General features: G+C 38.3%; 1 protein-coding gene across 3 annotated transcripts; it reads right to left on the bottom strand.

Annotated features, from left to right (window-relative positions):
- Nucleotides 1–727: 727 nt before the first annotated feature.
- On the bottom strand, nt 728–20,040 carry brd1a (bromodomain containing 1a). Of its 3 annotated transcripts, none has more exons than XM_053508558.1 (13): nt 20,011–20,040; nt 16,938–18,300; nt 15,687–15,843; nt 15,471–15,602; nt 14,188–14,316; nt 12,439–12,751; nt 11,332–11,583; nt 9,469–9,915; nt 9,069–9,195; nt 6,563–6,699; nt 3,816–3,925; nt 3,138–3,292; nt 728–2,123 (listed from the first exon to the last, which is right to left on the bottom strand). In XM_053508558.1, exons 2-13 carry the CDS (start codon nt 18,281–18,283, stop codon nt 1,940–1,942), a joined length of 3,489 nt encoding a protein of 1,162 aa, XP_053364533.1. In that variant the 5' UTR covers nt 18,284–18,300; nt 20,011–20,040; the 3' UTR covers nt 728–1,939. The 3 variants fall into 3 exon arrangements, with proteins under 3 accessions (XP_053364533.1, XP_053364532.1, XP_053364534.1); XM_053508557.1 differs by lacking the exon at nt 20,011–20,040 and adding an exon at nt 19,293–19,646; XM_053508559.1 differs by lacking the exons at nt 9,469–9,915; nt 20,011–20,040 and adding an exon at nt 19,293–19,648.
- Between the last annotated feature and the right edge of the window lie 74 nt (nt 20,041–20,114).

The following is a 20,114-nucleotide window of genomic DNA, read 5'->3' as shown; positions in this document are numbered from 1 at the left end:
TATGTGCATAATTTAAAGAACTCATGCAAGACTTGGCAAATCACAGACCTGATAACCATCAAAGGGCCAAGACTGAAAAAAGAAATGTCTATAATATACAAGATTGACTTTAATATTTTAAAGCAAGAGGTTGGCACATGGAAAGGTATGTAAATTTTCTTCTTGAAAGTATGCAAATGAAATGCATAAAAAGGTATTTGCTTTTACCTTATGAAAGCTGAATGAGGGCTACAACATATGAGAGGCACCCATTTACAGAACCCAATATTTCATCAACTGTTTCCAATCATGTAGCCACAGTGCCATCTAGTGGCGAGGTCGCTTAATTCATATCAGTAAGGAGGGATGATGAGATGGTGGAAATGGAAATAAATTAAAACCTTGTCTCACTTCAGTAAGTCATTCATCTTCAGGCACTGGACACTTCATTTCAGTCAGGGTAGTGGGAGTTGTGGAGTCTGGGAATACTGGACATGAAGGAATTTACCTGGAGGCAATGCTTGCTTGTTTCAGGACAGACATTCACATAGATATCCTGGGAGAATTTCCCAAAAACTGACTGATCTGTGTAGAGGATAAGAGAAAAATCCACACAGACACAGAGAGCCCAGGACCAAACAAGTCAACCTGAAGCTGTGAGGAAGCAATGAGACCACCATAAGATCCTGTCATGATGATCAATATAATGAAAAGAACAAATGAAGACTCTTATCTCATATATTGTCAGTCATCTTTTTTATTATCTATAAAAAATCCCAGCAACCATTGTTATCCAATTAAAAAAATCCTGTAACATATAAAAATTTTCCACCCTTATATCTACCCTCGCTACCCAGAGGACAACTAAATGACTGCAATGAATTATTTTACTAACCAGTCATATCTAACTGTATTTATATAAAGGCTATCATTAGCGATCCAGTGGAATGTGCCAAATGAAACTAATTCATCTTCGTTACCCCCCACCCCACCCACAATAATTTAACATGGCCACGTCATTCAATTACAACATCATGAAGGTCCCAATTACACAACCAATACATAAGACAAAAACAAACGAAAACATTTCAGTGTGGACAATGCTGTTAAACCAACACAAATAAAACTTTTAAAGATGTATAAAAAAATAAACTTTAAAAATAATATAAAAAAAAGAAAAAAAATGAAATGTCTGGGCAGCATTTTTTTTTTCCTCTTTTGGTTTCATGAGAACACGCTTTCAGTTTCCATAACAACGGTAATTTGTGTGAGCATCTAAAGTATACAGATATATATTCACTTATATAAATATATCACAACAAAATAGGCTAAAACTGTTATAAAAACATTATTGGGTACAAAAGACATAATACCAAAAAGAAGTTTATGCATATAAACCTCAATAATTTAAATGATAAAAAAGGAAAATCAATATTCTCACATTATTTTTTTAAGCCCTGATCAAGCGTCCTTTCCTGCTTGAACATTTTCTTTCTTCTTCTGTATCAGTGAGGAAGACGCTGAGATGCTAAAGGTAATTCACCAACCAAAAAATAATATTATATAAATACTACTACAAAAAAAAGAAGAAAAAAAATTTACAGTACCCAGTGCGGCAACTCTACAGAATAAGTTAGGAGGAAGCCATTTACAATTATTTACAGAGTTCTTAGAACAAATGAACACTTTTGTGAGTGAAAATGAGAACTTCTGGTGGAAATGAAGGAGGTGAGTGGCAGTGAAGGTGGCAGCAAGAGCCCGGCACAGTGAAGGAGAGACAATCAAATGCATTCAAGCACACTGTCATCAAAGCAGCAGTCACCAGAGCAACTTTCTCCTCATGGGGAGGAAAAGAAGGGGGGAAAAAAAGAGCTTTGGCAGCAGACAATTGAAGATCTGAGCAAGGCATGGAGAATACTAAGGCTTTACAGTTCACCCATGTGCTCTGTGGTGTCTGCTGTTAGTCGACATCACTGAGATCGCTGCTTGGCTCGTCTTGCACTCGGCTCAGGTGGTTCATGGCCCGCGTGAAGGCGATTTGAACAGCTTTGCGAACGGCTGAGGTGCGACCCTCCATCATTTTGATCTTGTCGATGGTTTTGTCAATGCCGAGAGGAACCATTTTGGATTTAGGAAGCCATTGCCTAGAAAGATGGAATTGTAGACAATATATAAATATGATATTTAAGTATGTGCACATTATCGTCAAGTCATTGTCGTATGTGTGAGATGGTTTTGGAAAACCTATTTGATGTCAATCCATAATAAGAATAACAATAACAATAAAAACAATAAATAATAAAAACAATAATGGTTTTATACACACGCTTAAAAAAAAAACGTATCTATCTAAAGCTTATTTTTGATTAGTAAGGATAAAGTTTAACAAACAGCTGTACACACTGTCAGACTGCCCAAAGCTGTTTTAATTATATTTTAGGCCATAGATAAAAGTGCAAAAGCCTTCACTTACATGTATTACAGTATGTGGTGATAAACAATTAATCAGATAAAAATTAAAATGGCAATATGGACCTGTGCTATTTTATAATCGCAAAAGGTTTATTTGTTTATTTAATAATTTAAGCGTTTGTTTATTTTTTTAAATGCTTTTGAGTATATAAATAAATATCCTTTTAATAAGACCATTTGTGCCATTATTTGCTGTTGGCCTAGATAAATACATCTAAATACTAAATGGTACAATTATAGTATCACAGTATAAATAAAAGGAGTAAAAATAAAAAATAAAAAGAATATTTATAATAACTGCAATGTGATAAAAGAAAAAAAAAATCACATTGTTTTTTCTTTTTTTTTTTCGGTGCAAAACTTCGACCAGTTATTAGATTCTGTTTGACATTTTTTACAGGCATAAACACACATACTGTAGCACCAAAAACATTTTAAAAATCACAACCCCCCCCATAAATGTTTCCTGGACTCCACTTTGAGAACCATGCCCTAATGTTGTAGGGATGGCGGTGAATTAGTAATATGGTGTCAAAGATACTTCTCAAGCAGTTTTATATATATATATATATATATATATATATATATATATAATCTAAAAATGACTCAGTAACAAATAACCAAATAAATAAATGAATAAATAAATAAATAGGTAAATGAGCATAGGCAGTTGCTTCCAAAATTACCAGCTGCGTTTGTTGTCGAAGAAAAGGACGAGGTAGAGCTTCTCTTCGGACTTGTACTGCATTTGCTCTCCAATGCGGAGCACGTCCAGTGGCGGGATTGGTATGGACACCCCGTTGTGGTTGCAGCCCACCCGAGGCATGTGAGGGTCAATTATCTATAAGAAATAAGAATGTACATGAGACAAACATTAAATTAAACCTTAAATCTAGGCATCGAACATGCACAAGTATACAACACAGGCAGCTACTTGTTTCCTAATGGCTTCAGTGCATTAAATCAATTAGACATTCTTTCTGAGGAGCTGTGCGTGTGTCATGTGATGATTTAATGGTGATGTGTTTGCTTTGACATATAAAATAACAAAGAAATGATATTAACAAAAAAAAAAAATGGTACTGCTTAAGTGATCCACTGAATTGTTACATGCATTTCCATTTGTATATTAAAAGGAAGAATACTGCCATCTAGTGGATATTAAAAAGCTCAAACAAACGTGGGCATCTAGTTTATAAAAACAAGCAATTTTATGCATATTATCGTTCCAGCCTACACCTGGTAAACAAATAACTGCAATGCTTCAATGAGTACACATGGTGCAAGGGTTTGAAGTAGGTTTGCCACACATTTTGTTTCCTGGAAAAAAGTAATATTAAGCACACAGTCAGTCACACACTCACCAAGGCAGGGTAGGATGGATATCCACTACATTTTGCCCAAACTAGTTTAAGAGGCTCCAAAACAACTGTTGCAGCATTAGCAGGCATCCACAAACTGCTGTTCCCAACTTCTATGGAAGCAGGAATAACGACAATTTGGTTAGGAGCGATTCGATGCAAACAGAGCACAACATTTCCAAAGCCATGCTTGTAGAATATGATCAACACAGCAACACGCAAACGCCAAAAGACACTCAGGAATGTAATGAGCACACCATCAGAAAATTTTGTTTTAATTAAAGGAACATTTTCACTAAACACTACCTGATGTACAAACCCGATTCCAAAAACGATGGGACACTGTACAAATTGTGAATAAAAACAGAATACAATGATGTGAGTTTTTTAAATTTCAATATTTTATTCAGAATACAATATAGATAACGTAGCAATGGTTTAAACTGAGAAAATGTATCATTTTAAGGGAAATTTCAAATAAGTTGATTTTAAATTTCATGGCATCAACAAATCTCAAAATAGTTGGAGCAAGGCCATGTTTACCACTGTGTGGAATCCCCTCTTCTTTTTCTAACATTCAGCAAACATCTAGGGACTGAGGAGACAAGTTGCTCAAGTTTAGGAATAAGAATCTTGTCTCATTCTTGTCTAACGCAGGCTTCTAGTTGTTCAACTGTCTTCTTTGTCGCATCCTACTCTTTATGATGCGGCAAATGTTTTCTATGGGTGAAAGATCTGGACTGCAGGCTGGCCATCTCAGTACCTGGATCCTTCTCCTATGCAGCCATGATGTTGTAATTGATGCAGTATGTGGTATGCCATTGTCATGTTGGAAAATGCAAGGTCTTCCCTGAAAGAGACGACGTCTGGATAGGAGCATATGTTGTTCTAGAACTTGGATATACCTTTCAGCATTGATGGTGCCTTTTCAGATGTGTAAGCTGCCCATGCCACACGCACTTATGCAATCCCATACCATCAGAGATGCAGGCTTCTGAACTGAGCGCGGATAACAAGATGGGTTGTCCTTGTCCTCTTTAGTCCGGATGACATGGCGTCCCAGTTTTCCAAAAACAACGTCAAATTTTGATTCGTCTGACCACAAAACAGTTCTCCACTTTGCCACAATCTATTTTAAATGAGCCTTGGCCCAGAGAAAACGCCTGCGCTTCTGGATCATGTTTAGATATGGTTTCTTTTTTGACCTATAGAATTTTAGCCAGCAATAGCAATGGCACAGTGGATTGTGTTCATCAACAAGTTTTCTGAAAGTATTCCTGAGCCCATTTTGTGATTTCCATTACAGTAGCATTCCTGTATGTGATGCAGTGCCGTCTAAGGGCCCGAAGATCACGGGCATCCAGTATGGTCTTCCAGCCTTGACCCTTACACACAGAGATTGTTCCACATTCTCTAAATCTTTGGATGATATTATACACTGTAGATGATGATAACTTTTCGTGAAAACTCTTTGTAATTTTTCTTTGAGAAACTCCTTTCTGTTGTTGCGGCAATATTTTTCGCCGCAGCATTGGAGGAATTGGTGATCCTCTGCCCATCTTGACTTCTGAGAGACACTGCCACTCTGAGTGGCTCTTTTTATACCCAATCATGTTGTCAATTGAACTAATAAGTTGCAAATTCGTCCTAAAGCTGATTCTCATACGTCTTTAAACTTCCCCGGCGTCTTATTGCTACCTGTCCCAACTTTTTTGGAATGTGAAGCTCTCATGAAATCCAAAATGAGCCAACATTTGATCTGTTATCTATATTCTATTCTGAATAAAATATTGAAATTTGAAACTTCCACTTCATTGCATTCTGTTTTTATTCACAATTTGCACAGTGTCCCAACTTTTTGTGAATAGAGTTTGCGTAAGGATAATTTCACATATTCAGTGTTTTATCCATTCAAATAGACCCCTTGTGCATTTTTCATTAAAGCAGGACAGAATAACATGCATACTTGAGTGCAGAAAAAAAAAAAACATAGTTTAAGAACCATTGTCTAAAGCAATAAAGGGCCAATACAGTGAGAAAGTAACCTTATATATAATTACGTATAACTTGGAACTATGCTGGATTTTTCGAGCATTCGAGCTGTTAATCTGAACTACAAGGAGGAAACCAAAATAAAAGAAAACTGTTGCACTACAAAAAAAAAACAAAAAAAAAAAAACATGAGCTCTGAATATATAAAGGAATAAAGAATAAAATATAAGAAAAATGTTTAAAGAAAAAATAAATAAATAAAATAGATATTGTCTATTTTTATTGCCACAGCCATTTTGTCCATGTTTGTGTGATTTTTCAAGACAATTTTTTTTACAATAATAATAAATATTAGTAGTATTATTTTTTTTGTAGTAGTATTATTATGATCCATTTCTTACCAGCCAACAGAAGGAAAAAAAAAATCCTGAACACATTTTTCTTGTTAAAATTATTTCACTTATTTATGTGATGTACGTTTTTCTTTTTTTTTTTTTTTTTTACCCTCTGCAAACTGACTAATACCAAGAAACCTAGAGTGGCCTTAAAATTTTGAGCTTCTATACAAAATCTAAAAATGGCTTATTGCATTAAAAAAAACAACTCAAACCTCAGATCAGTGCTAATGGATCATTTGCGCAGGGGCTGTCCTACCACAACTGATATCTTATACCTAACTACAGCCTAAACAGTAAGAGCAGTGAAATTGAGATCTTCACTAAGATCTTAGTTTAGTGATAAGAGAGCTTCCTACTCACCAGCAGCGAGTCTAGCAGCTTTGGCGAAGTTTCCAGTCTCGATGCAAGCAATAAGCTCACTTTTGTCATCCACAGTGTTCCTGCGCACAAGAGCTGGTTTCCCCTTTCCGCACTTCGGGAAACCCAGAGGGGCGCTCCTTAGGAAAAGATGAAGACAACTTACTGTAAGATCGTTAGATTGTGACAAACGCACCGAAGGTAAAACTCGCAAAAACATCGCAATCACAATGTGCAAAGGTTTTGCTACACATCAGTTTAATCGAGAGTAGACCTCTTTAGGATAGAACAAGAACAGTGATGGATGTTACAGCAGAGAGTCTGATTAGTTACCAGTCCTAGAAAACAATTCTGATTAGACTAATTAAATTTATCTCGGACTAAGTTATACAATGATATAATATTTACAATTAAGCTGTCTTGTTGATGAAAGAAAGAGACTCTAATTCAGCCAGACTATGAAAATTGAGTTCTAGTTTCATTTGTTTGCAGATGAAAATAAGCAATAAAACCCAATTTTCTCCACTGCAGATTCCTGCAGTTATTAAGAATACCCTTGGGTTTATATGAGGTACAATAGGTTTATATGTGTAATCAATATTTTTAAAATGTGTATTATTAATTAACATTAACAGGATTTATTTTGCTTTTTTATAGCCTAACACTGTAATGCATTAGCTCTCCTGTGATGTAGCTGTAAGTTTAATCCTTGTAAAATCTTACACTTGTCCAGGTTATGTAGTTTTTAGATGCCCCCTAATTGACTCTGTTACTATAAAGCCCTGGTGACCTGCATTTCTGAGAGATAAGATTCAGCTGTTTTACCAGGGAAAAATGTGAAAATATACTCAGCTGTACTGTTCATTCCAGAGTTAACTGATTTGTCCTTTTTTTAGTAAACAGACTTGAATGTGCAGTGAGTGTCCAACTATAAAACCAGCTTTATTACACTTTATAACAACACATGCACAGCAGTCCTGCTTGGTTTATTAGCTAATGTTTTTTAATCTAAATATCTGAATATTTCACAACGGGTCACCTCTTCAAATGAACAAAACACTGAACAGAAGCCCCCCCCCCATGTCTCTCACACATGCACACACGTCACTGCTGCCAAAGCTTAAAGATTTAGAGTCCTATTAGTCCATACAGACATACACACACAGAGAGATATGTTTTAACATGCTGGTATAGTACCATTTATTTTTTCTTCTACAACCATATAATTGATGAAGCTCTTCTGAAGCTACAGTAAGTAAAATCGGTTGATATTAACATGCATTCAAACTGAACTACTCTCAGCTTTAAAGGATTGTTATATGCACAGCTCGGGAACATTCAGTTTCTCTAAAATTGTTGTGTACCGTACTTTCCTCTTTTCTATCTGCATTTATTATCAAACAGAGTACACTGAATATATTATAACACAGTGAGATTAATTGATAAGCATAATTTCAAGACACAAATGAAAATGTTCTCATGGAGGTTTTAGAGAATGCAGACCAAACATAAGAAATAATGATGCAAGTCACTGTCATCATACCTAATTAAATTATAACACACTAAATTGTGTAGCACTTACAACAGTGCTGTGCGCTGTCTGAAAATTCCTCATCAGGTTTCTGTGCACATGCGTCTGTTCATGTATTTCTGTGTGTGTGTGTGTGTGTGTGTGGGTTTCTGTGTTTGAGCATGAGCAAAAGCTCTGTTGATATTGCTATCCTTGGGGATGCAAGGGATTTTTTATTTCAGATCTTAAATAAATAATATTATTATTTGTTATTAAATAATAAATAAATCATAAATGTAAACCATAAAAGTGTAGAAAAGAATAACATGAGATTTTATACTCCACATCAGGCATGGGGAGTTAATTTAAATAGTACTTTTCCCAATTCCTTGGTTTCTTCCTGTCACAGCTGTAGGTATGATTTATTCCATAGATTGTTTTACAATTTTAAACCTTTAAAAAAGTTTAAGGAGTAATTAAATGCATGCGTTTTTTAACTTTTTAAGACTGGTGCAATATGTCTAATGATTTATTGACATAATTTGGAGGAAAATGCAGATGAAGTCTGTGAAAATATACCAGCATAAAGAAGCATTATGCGTTTCAGCTACACCACTTGAAAGCTTTTGCACTCTGTACAGAACCAGTTATATCTGAGGTTGATCAGCTAATCACCGGTCACGGCCAATCAAACTGAAGACCAGACAATTCTGGTCACTGGCTGACCAATCTCTATTTTAAATGTTTTTTTTTTTTATAAATAACTTAATCACCTTCTATCTCTAATTGTTAGTTTTATTGAATGTAAAGGCCATTTTTGCCCTGCAAGTAAAGTACATTTTGTCATTATCAAATATAAGAGCTTTTAGCTGAGTAAGTATTTACTTAGGGTTTAGTCAAAAATCCAAAAATCTCTTTTAGGATAACCATATTTAAAGTACAAAAGCCTTATAAGGATTTTTTGTGTGTGTGTGTGTGTGTGTGTGTGTGTGTGTGTACCTGGTGTTGCCCAGCAGACTGCTGCTGGAGGAAATGCTGGACTCTGAGGCGCATCTACGACGAGGCTCCTGCTGCCTGCTGGGATTCAACGCTTTCTGCTTCCCCAGAACAAAACCATTCGACAGACCTGACAGATTCAGAAAAAAAAACGAGAAAGATAGAGGGTCAACATGTCTAACAAAATCTGCACAGAGGAGTGTGGATTCTGCCTGGGGCTAAACAAACTGCAGTCAGGACATTTCATATTCTTTTTCCCAAGTCTTCACACCTTATTTCTTTAACCTTAAGCCTAACTCGGGGCTCTATTGCAAACAAAGACTATCCAAACAGTGCAGCTCAAGCTGTCTACTGATGTCATGATCTAGTTGTGTCAGTGCTTCTGAACTCCACTGCGCAGTACCGGGGCGCTTGGTAGACATCTCCTCTTCGCCCTCGCTGCCCCGGCTAGCACTACGCGTCCTCTTTCTGGTGTGAAGCAGGGTCTCCAGCCGTGGGATGACTACTGACAGGATGGTCTTGGCACCTATTTGGGCTTCATCCCCTCCCGTGGTCTTCTGTGGGCTTGTGCTTTTGGACTTACGGAAAAGCACTGATGTACGCCTGTTTACAGTAGCCGAGCGCTCAGCGACGGTGGACGTAGCCACCACACTGACATCAGCATTGTCCATCAGTAACCGTTCCCGTGAGAGTCCATTCAGCGTCTCGGTGCGCTCAGGCTTTCCTAGCTGCTGTTGCTCCAAGGTAAGCTCCACAGGGTTCAGCGTGGGTGGCTCAGACGGTCCGTCGGATTGGACGACAGGGGGGTGGGAATCTGACGGTTCCAGCTTTGGAGGGGATGATTTGTCTCCTAAAAAAAAGACAAAAGGCTAAAAGGCTTAGTCCAGTTCACAAAAAAAAAAAAAAAAAAAAAAAAAGACTTGTAGCATCTTGTAACATGTTTTGAGAATCCAGATATGAGGAACTAGATCACGGCTGGAACTTTTAGCCCAATGCCTAAAAAGTTACAAATTCAGGTTTCACCTTCTTTACACAACTATCACTTTACGCCACAGCATGGATCAAGTCTCAAATCTTTATTTCCTGTAAACCATCTCTGAAACTAATTCTGGCTGTAATATAAATGACGATATCAATGCACTTGTTCGTATGTTATAATACCTCATTGTTTATACAGAAATATATGTGGTCCCTTTCCACATAAACTAATAATAAAACACATTCAAAAATGTTTATTCTAAAAACACAATCAATCATTAATTGATATATTGGACTTGTTTCTATCATTTTATGTAAGAAGTCTCTAGAGTCAGTAATTTGTAATGGTAAAATTCCCATTGCTGGAATTTCATGCCAACATGACAAGCATTATTTTTGTCTCCTCAACTACTAGAGAGTAAGAAAAAACAAACAAGCTGATGGGAAAAGTCACTGTTTATAGCTGTTATATATACTTATAACAGCTATAAATACAGATAAGTGTTCACAGGATCTAACTTGCAAAGGGCGTTCAAATCAAACCAGGATTTTTGATTGCACAAAATAAAATAATCACACACAGTAATGGAAGTAAAATTCTTTTTACTATTTCTCTAATGCTCTGTTACACGAAATCTAAGGCACTTATCTCAGAGTTTCACTAGTGTTTGGATACCATCAAGTTTTCTCCAACTTCCTGCTATAAGTCTAACACCCCGGCCTCCCAAGAACTCCTTTAAGGGTACAAACATTTGCAAATTGTTTGGACTGAGGTCTAGGGTCAGCGGATGTGGCAAAACCTCCTAGCTGAGTGCCTGTCATGTGCAAGTGATCTTTGTGAATTAGTGTGTTTACAGTTCCAGCATCTATTCTGCAAGTTTAGATGTTTTAACACTCTGAATGTTCACAGGAACAGTCCCAGTTTGACTCATAGAAATGGTTAAAAATAAATAACGTTTTATTAGTGAAGACAATCTAAACAAACTGCCTGTGTGGATGTTAATACTTTAACACGCGTTTTATTCCTTATTTAAACCAGTAGTTCTTAACTACTAATCAACTAATTAACAGCCATTTCCTAATTAAAGTGGGTGTGGAAGAGCAGATGCGAAGTGGGTGTAGGAGAACATATCAGTCTGTTGAAAGCTCTAGCTAAGGAAGCACTTTGAAAAAGAAATCTGAATTGCAGGTTTGTCTCAAACAGACAAAATGATGGTGTCTCCATGGTGTTAAAACCCCACCTCCAAAAAAAAAAAAAAAAAACCTGTAGTGTTTAGACCACACTAACCTTCCTCAGCCGAGTTCTGCTCTTCTGTCTGTTCCTCTGCTGGTTTACTGGGTTCAGCGGAGTGAGCCAATGTGCTCCTCAGACTCATTTCCATCCTCAAGTCACTGATGGCCTTCTTCAGCAGTTTTAACCGTTTACTGCGGGATGGGCTCGTCTTCATGGCCGTCGTCAGATCCAGCTTTTCCAGGAGCTCCTTTAGCTGCTCCTCAAGCGACATGTGCTGCCTGTTGGCTGGAAGCAGCAGTCTGTCCACTGAGGGAGAAAACGAGCAGGTTGTGTTTTTAGTAACGGCTGTGTTTTCAGTAAACAGTTCTTACAGGGCTGGGCATGTTAGCAAAAATGGTATAGCAGCACCTTCGACGGGAAATCCTAAATGCATAGAAAACTCAGGAACATAATATTATAGAAGAATTATCTTTGTATTTATCCAACTTAACTTTGAGGCAAGCCTTGTGTCAGACATCACGCTTTTTTTTTTCCTTTTTACAATTTTTTTTGTTTCTTGTTTTAATTTTTCTAATGAAGTCATCGGCTATATCATGTTTAAGTTAACTAAAGTGTTTTTATTCCGTGTAGTGTTTACAGGAATCATTATTATGCCAGTCATCTGTATTAGATTACTGAAATCGCTGTTTGTTAGTGAGGAAATATGGAAAAAAAAAGAGGCACATCTGACTAGCTCATTAATCCAATGAGATACTTTTCACTCAACTCGCCTGGAACGTTCACAATGTTTGAATTATAACAGCTGTCGCAGCAGGGTAGACCAAGTAAAGCTTTTGCTTTGTGTTCAATAGTTCTGCTTATCATTTCTCTACATTAAGTAAACAAATGTGCCACTACTAACAGAAGAAAAGTGTAAATGCAGGAGAAACACATATGCTTTATTGCACCACATTAAACACCTCCATTTAAACAAAGAAATATTTATTCACTAACTTTGCAATATCCTAAGGAACGGTGTGTGTGTGTGTGTGTGTGTACATGCAGCATGATCACTCAGCTTGCAGAATGTTGGAACTTGGAGTCAGAAACTGTACTTTAAATAGCCAAAGATTATTTAATTTCCCATTATTTACAATATTAAAGGAAAAAAATTGTACTTACCATCTTCCCAAGAGAAAGAAGGAGGTGCCTCGACCTTGGGTGGTTCGCATGTGTGCATGCCCGTGCCTGGCTCGAAGCCAATGCGTTCGATGTGCCGGCGTGCCTTCCTAAGTAAAACTCCTCCCTGATCCCTCAGCCTGGCAGCCGCACGGTAAAAATATGTGTCCTTGGCATTATATTTCATGCAGTTCGCAACTATTAGGTCGAAATCGGCCTCAAAGTCCTCCAGGTTGCTGTAAGCCTGCGCATCTATGCGTTTCCTCATGGTAGAGAAGTCCATAGGGTGCGTGATGTGGTCCAGGTAATCAGGTACCTGAAAGAAACATGCAGAGATTCAAATCTAGTTTTCAATATAATCGGATTTCTAAATGTCTCAACAGGAGGATATTTAGATATTCATTACAGATGAGAGGGAATAATGGGAAAAATAACAGTTAATAAATAAATTGATTAAGTGATGAAACACGATTCTTTTGTGTGTCAATACAGAATCATTATGCTGACTCAAATTTTTTTCCCTATTTTAAACAAATGATTTGCTCAGGACACACTCCTGTATGACAAGTTTAGAGTGCACTACAGCTGCAGAAGAACAGCAATATAAGGTAATTAAAAACAACTTAATTAGAATATATTAAAAGGAGAAGAAAAACAATACACTTTAGTCAGCATGACAATATGGTCAAAAGAATCAGAATATTTACAAAACCACAATACAAATCAAATTGACATCTGCATATTGGCTGGTTTAATCAAGAAGAAGTAAAAGCTTTAAGGCTATTGCTGCATAATTGGTTTGCAATCGTGTTATAAGTATGGAATAGTCATGTTTGTGGGTAGAGATATGAGGAGTGAAATGTAAGCAGAAGGCAGCAACCCGGACATTTATGAGTTAGCCCACCAGGTGGGTGAAATGTACTTGTCAACTTGTTCAGACAGAGAAAAGCACAAGTATTTAAATTCTTGGAGAGAGTTACTGTATGACTTTGTATACGCTTTCAAAAAGTTCCTGAAGAGCCAAAAAGTAGCACTGTTGCTTGTTTCAGCTATGACATATGGTTCTCTCTTTACACCCTACACAAAAAAAATCTTCCAGTGTTATAGAGTCCTTATAGAAACTCACTCTATCATCAACCAGTTCATGTCTAAGTCGAAGTGTGTAGTTCAGCAGGTGGCAGGGTTCAAAAGTATAAGCTACAGTTACAGCATTGAGGTGTATCACACTATCACAAACATTAGGTTTACACACACAACAAATAATGGGTTTGCAAATGACCCAGTGTTAATTTAATCTCGTTCTTGAACAAGAGATGTTAAAACACTAGTCACTGCTACAGCAGTTTCCTGATCTTCTACTACTTCACATAATTTGCTTACCTCTGCTAGTGACTGCTCACAGCTGCTCCATGTATTCAAAAGTGAAACAAATAAATAGGTTTTTTAGGGTTTGTCAGCAATGAGCAGGGACGTATTTGACCAGGGAGCAAGTCTGGGATTCTCTAAGATCGTCAGTATTAAGACTTCCTGGAGCCTTTTGCTGTAACGGACATGATGTGTAGCGTCTGATTGATTATCTTGCAGCATGTAGTTTTGATATAATATGCTACCACTAGCTGTTTCAGTGCAAACAGCAATTACACTTTTGTAAAACTTGATTACCTAAGCTGATCATCATAAAAAAAAAACTTTAATGAGGTACAATTCTATGTCTATTTTTTCTAAAAGAAACATGCAGAGTATTCTACTTACCTCTTCGATGCTAACTGGCTGAGCAAAGATCTTGGCCTGGTCTTTTTCCTGAAGCTGATCCAAAACAGCTCTCAGCAAAATGCTTAATGGGGAGAGCTGCACCTCTAAAATTGACTGCTGCAGTTTCATCTTTGAAGAAAAACAAGGAACAATGAGCGTACATAGTATGAGAACAATGCAAATGGTTGGACTATGCAACTCAAATTATCTGTGTTATAGAGACAACTTATTCTCGGACATCTGAATAAATGTCTTTTACATCCTCACTATTCCTGCTCTACTCCTTCACACTGTATAAAGTCTATGAAACGTTATTAAACAGGAAAACTCCCTGAATGATTGCATATTAAATCTTAATTTAATATGCTCTCAAGATTCACTTTGTAATAAAGACTTACTTGGATCACCCACAATGACACTTGCCAAGTCAAATCTGTGTAACATGATGTTACTGCTGCACACTTAATTGCATAAAAATTAAAGTGTGCATTTATTTCATCTTAAAAGAATTCAATTTATTACAGGAGATATACGCATTGTTATTAAATTTAATTTATGTAGGGTTTGTTAATAATTCTACGTGATTTTATTGATTTAACAGATCTGGGAGTGGGAAGTGAAATTTAACTCAGCTATACAAAAAATGTGGTTAATCACTAGTTCATTAATGATTATCATGCATAGAGCAATTACTTTTTCACATAGGGCCATGGATAGTTTTTTTTGACTGCTACAACTGCATTTTGTATTTACGCTGGTATCCTGTGTGTAATATTAAAATTAGTTTAATGATCTGAATCATTAATCAAGTATGCCAAATATGCAACAAAACAAAATTTATCAAGGGACAAATAAATTTTCTTGCACTGTACTTTTGAGGTATTAAATAAATATTGCTCAACATCCTTTTAACAGGAACAATTATTTGGTGTTAGTTCAGACAAATGCGATTGAATACTAAACAGTTATTGCAGTTTAAATCGCATTATTTGGTGCAATACTGCTAGAATGCATTTTGGAACTTGAAGGTAAGCACCTGATACTGTCACTAGTTTTGTGTCAGATATCTCATCCATCAGACACTAAACATTACTGGAAAAAGGAGAACAAAATGAGGATTAAAAAAAAAAAAACCTTAAGCTCTTTTTCACTCAGCACGTGTCCAATATTGTAAACAGTGGAGTTTTTCCCTTTAGGTTCATTTTGCAGTCTTTTTTATAGGCTTCCTGAGTTCTGAGCTCTTCATAAAAGTGTTTAAGTGAAACAGCGAACCAGGTCATTACCTCCTCTCTCTTGAGCTTCTCCCTCTTTCTGATAAGCTCCAGCAATAGCCTGGCTCTCTCGAGGTCATGCCTCAAACGGTGCCATTCCTTCAGCTGCTCCTTCAGTGCCCGGCTCTCGTCCTCACTGTGCTTCTGAACAAATGAAACACAATGGTTTCAGATAACACTGTTCAACATTTTCAAGCCAATGGAGCGCAATGGTCTCATCTGACTCACGGGCTGGGCAGTTTTCTGGGACTGGAGGCTGGAGTGCAGTCGTCTGATCAATGGCAGCCCGTTCCGTGATTGCCTCTTCAGGGTCCAATAGTTCAAGACCAGCTCGACAAATGCCTTCTTTCTCTGGAGAGAAACTTGACTGAGGATCGAGTCCAACCTGTTGCATGAGTAGATTAGCATGAATACGGAAGCTCTAAATACACTTTGCAGTCATATATAACCCTGGCCTTGATACAAGGACTAAAGACAAAACAAAAACTTCATAAAGCCATCCAATTACTACAACAGACACCATGTAGATAAAGTTTCACATTAAAGTATCGTTTCAGTGATTAGGCAAAAATAAGCTCTTCATATCACATTCAAAGAATATCAAATGACTTTGTCCCATGTTTCAGGTTTTAATGAAAACTTGAAACATCTATAAAGGATGATAAAAAGCATGTGATGTAACATTCAAACAATTAGGCAAAACATGTAAATAAACGACATTTCAAATCTGCCAAATTTATCATCACTGACTGGTACTAATGAGTTATGTCAACAGTAAACTACAGTAGCACCTTATGTACTAACAGACAGTACATGAAAACACAGCATAGATTAAACTGTTATTTCTGTTCTTTCCGCGTAACTGTAAAATAAATCTCAAAAGGTGCACTCAATACAGATTTTTTTATAAAATAATCAAACTACTAAAATATTGGATTCATTTCCTAAAGGTGTATAAAAAAAACTTGGTTTGGTATTTATAGCCAACTTGTTTGGAATTTTAATAGAATTGATTAAACCCATCCAATTCAAACAACCAGATGACTAGGCTAATAATTATAACAACTATGTATAACAACTATGTTAACTTGATCATTGTAAGTTATATTTTCTATCAATGGAACTAATTAAAAATTAACAAACAAACACATAAATTAATAAACAAATGAAACAGACACCCGAGTTTTGCTTCACAGCTGATTAGGGACCCGAATTTGAGCATTCTGGACAGAAAAGCAAAAGAGAATAAGAACAGATTTGCTATAGCCAGAGTTATTCCTTAAACTTACTGTTACTTAAACAGTTGCAGCTTTTATTTTGTAAGATTTATGTTATAGGCTTTTATTGTGTTTTGTTTTAACAACTTATTCAATAGTTTAAAATATCACTCATAATACAGACTCACTACAATGTGATTCAAAGTGAGTATGCATCTTCAACATCTGTACATGACTTTCCCTCTTTCCATTTAAAGCTTACCTATGTGGTGGAAAACTACAAATGGTCATAGTTGGGACTGTTGCTACAGACTCTACACCCTTTTTTTTCTTTTTGTTGTTCTGTTTTTTTGTCTGACTCGTTTTCTTTTTCTGTGCCCGACAGAGTCCATTTTTGGTTTTGGGGCTGTTGTATATATTGAGTGGCCTCTTGACACACCCGTTGGGGGTGTGAGCGCCGCAGTATGCTGTCTTTTTCACAGTGAAGGAAGGGTCACCCGAATCGCTAGTCTCTTTAACGGGCTCCATCTTCAAAAAAAGGCCAGCTTTCTGTGCACAGCTAACATGGAAGGCGGTGTAGCAGTTAGCCTTGTGACACTGGATGCAGGCGCCGATGCCTTTCTCCTTACAGAGGTAGCAGGTGAGTTTCCAGCGGGCAGGTGGGATGTTGGCTACGCCATCGATGGGCTCAATAAAGACCGTGTTAGAGAAGCCAACCTCAGGCACCCACAGAGCACAGACGACATGCCCCCAGCGGTCATCCTCAGTCTTCTTCACAGCGCCACCTTTGTTGGGACAGAGGATGCAGTCCGCCGGCTGAGTGGGAGACTGCAGGCAATGTCGGCAAAGCCACTGGCCCTCAGGGATGTAAGGAACTCCGTAACACTCCTGATGAACTGCGATATTACACATGTCACAGAAAAGGATGGCATTGCTGTCCTGACATTCCCCGTCCATACAGATGCAGCACACTGCGTCCTCATCCACCAGAGACTGTGGATCTTGCTGGCCTTGGCTCTCTAGGAATGATTCCTTCTCAAAGCGATCCACGAGGAACTCAAAGACATTGGGAGAGACCTGGCTGAAACCTTCGCTTCGCCTCTTTTCGTTGACCAGCTCCAGCCAGGCATAGTCCTCCTCGTCCATGTCATATTCAACTTCCTCGTCTAGCTCCTCTGGGGTTTTCTCTTCGTACGTATAATACGTCTGAGGTCTTCGCGGCACGGCCGGTAAGTTGTACTCCACAGTGCGGAATTTTGGTTCTGGTAGGGTACAGGACGCTGCCTGCACCCCTTGGGTGTTTACTGCAGCGTTCTTTTTTAGGCGGTTGTTCTTGAGACGTGCTGACCGTAAAGGGGCCTGTTGAGGTTTCTCTGTATTCTCCTTATTGCTGGTGCATTCCATGATCTCCTGAGCCACGGGGTCATCATCTGAGATGACATCGAGCTTGTCAAAGATGCTGATCCGGTGCACGCGGCTATCAACCTCCAGCTCCACCATGCGTTGGGCTTGCGCGTATGTCAGGGTTTCCCTGTTCGGTGACGGTTTGATGGGAGACGGCGCCCGCTGCAGCGCAGGGATCCTGTTGTTCCGTGCTTTCTTCCCCATGGTGGACCCTCAAAGATCTGCAGAGGAAAAGAGATTTGATTAACTGATACAATTTCCAGGCACGGCATAACTTTAGACTAACCTAAAATAAACAAGCAGACAGAAATAGTGACTGGCAGAAGCATCAAATGGCAAACGAAATAGTTTACTTTCGCTACAAATAAATCAATTAAGATTAGAAGGCCTCGGTGAGTAGGTGCATCGCCTTCAGAGCCAGAAATCTGGATGTCTGAATGTCTTGGAGAATGGAGCTTCTAGTGATAAACTGTGGAGAGTCCTGCTGTTTTGTAAATACTACCTTCGCCTGACTTGAGATCTTTATCAGATGCCTGCAGCACATGTTGCTGTTGTGATAACCACAGAGTAAAACCTCAAATCTTTTTAAAGAACAGCAAGGCTGTTTCGATGAAGCGAATTAGACGGAAAATCAACCACTGTCAGGTTATGAGAATTACTCTAACTTGCGCTGATGCGAACCCATCAGAGGTGCACTCTTCACCTGGGCAACGTGTAGCACAGCAGTGTACACAGGAATAAATAAACACCAGCGTTAGTAACTCAACACGAACACAAACTGGTGCACATCTTTCACGTGAAGCAGAAGTTTCCAGAACACATGGCTGTCCTACGAGAGTGGAAGCGTTTCTATGGTAATTACTCCTGACAGATTTTGTTGCATACCACAGTGTGGGTGTTGTGGTGTTGGTGGGGGGCGGGGAAAACACACACGACCCCAAACGTTGAATCTCATTCATACTGTGTACTTCTTGGTGTCTGGTACGTTAGAAGAAGCTTCTCGAGCAGCTGAAACGCTCCTAATAAAACACTAAAATACCAAATGGCGCTTGAGCAAAAACAAACCTGACACTGTGTTGCTAGAGAACCTTTAAATACATGTCACAACAACTAGGAGATCTCATAGCCCTGTGCCTCTACGCCGATCACAACACCTACAACCGCTCAGATCGGCAGACCGCCACCATTCTGTAGAGAAACAGCGCAGTATTACCTGGGAGGTCCTATGCTTTTAGCTGAAGACGGAGACAGCGGCTGCTGAACGCAATGGCGATACGGCCTGCTCGGCGGCTCTGATTCCGCACACAATGTTCTCATCCAAAGGGCCGCAGGCTGAACTTCCTGTTAGCGGAGATGAATTACACCAAAAGGTATCCACGGTGACCTCCCCAGAACATGTAAAATGGCTGGGACCCGGGTTTATAAGCCATCCGTGAATTCAGCAACGTCCTCTTCCCTGTTAACGCAGAGCTGCTGTTACTGCTGCTGCTGCTACAAGCTTCGCCTTCCCCCCCACAACAATGCGGACGGGTTTGCTACACAAAGTACCGCCCCCTACGCACGACGTGATGACGTTTCACGTTCAGGGGAGTCAGAAAACACGTTATCGACATGGCTGAGTGCCAAATAAATGCAACCACCCTAAACAAGTGCGCTAACAAGTGTGACTCGAAATAACGGCCTTCTATATATGTACGTAGTGGACTTAGGTCTCTTAAAGAGATATTTAGAATTTGGCCTAACCGTTTCCTCGCCCTTTGTAGAAAGACGTTTGTCCGCGCAAACGGATATGGGTTATTTTATTGTGGCTGTTATATTGGTGTGACAAAAACAATACATGGAATCAGCTAATCAAAAGATAATAATAATAATAAGTATTATTATTAGTAGTAATATTTTTGTTGTTGCATTACACACATGTTTATATGCACATATATACATATGGTGCTTTTGCCTTTCTGCTCCCCTCCATTCAGAAGATCAAAAGATAAAAGCCTATATTTAAATCCCCACAAGAGCCCCTGTTTTGCCCCAC

Source organism: Clarias gariepinus, chromosome 12, assembly GCF_024256425.1.
Source record: "Clarias gariepinus isolate MV-2021 ecotype Netherlands chromosome 12, CGAR_prim_01v2, whole genome shotgun sequence".
NCBI classification, from domain to species: domain Eukaryota; kingdom Metazoa; phylum Chordata; class Actinopteri; order Siluriformes; family Clariidae; genus Clarias; species Clarias gariepinus.
Note: the sequence above shows the minus strand (reverse complement) of the source record. Positions and strands in the feature narration are given on the sequence as shown.

Coding starts and splice junctions, on each gene's coding strand:
- brd1a (XM_053508558.1), bottom strand. CDS start 18,283: ATGGGGAAGAAAGCACGGAACAACAGGATCCCTGCGCTGCAGCGGGCG. Junction 9,196..9,468: donor GATGTCTACCAAGCGCCCCG/GTACTGCGCAGT, acceptor TGAATCTGTCAG/GTCTGTCGAATGGTTTTGTT. Junction 2,124..3,137: donor TTCGACAACAAACGCAGCTG/GTAATTTTGGAA, acceptor CCATCTTTCTAG/GCAATGGCTTCCTAAATCCA.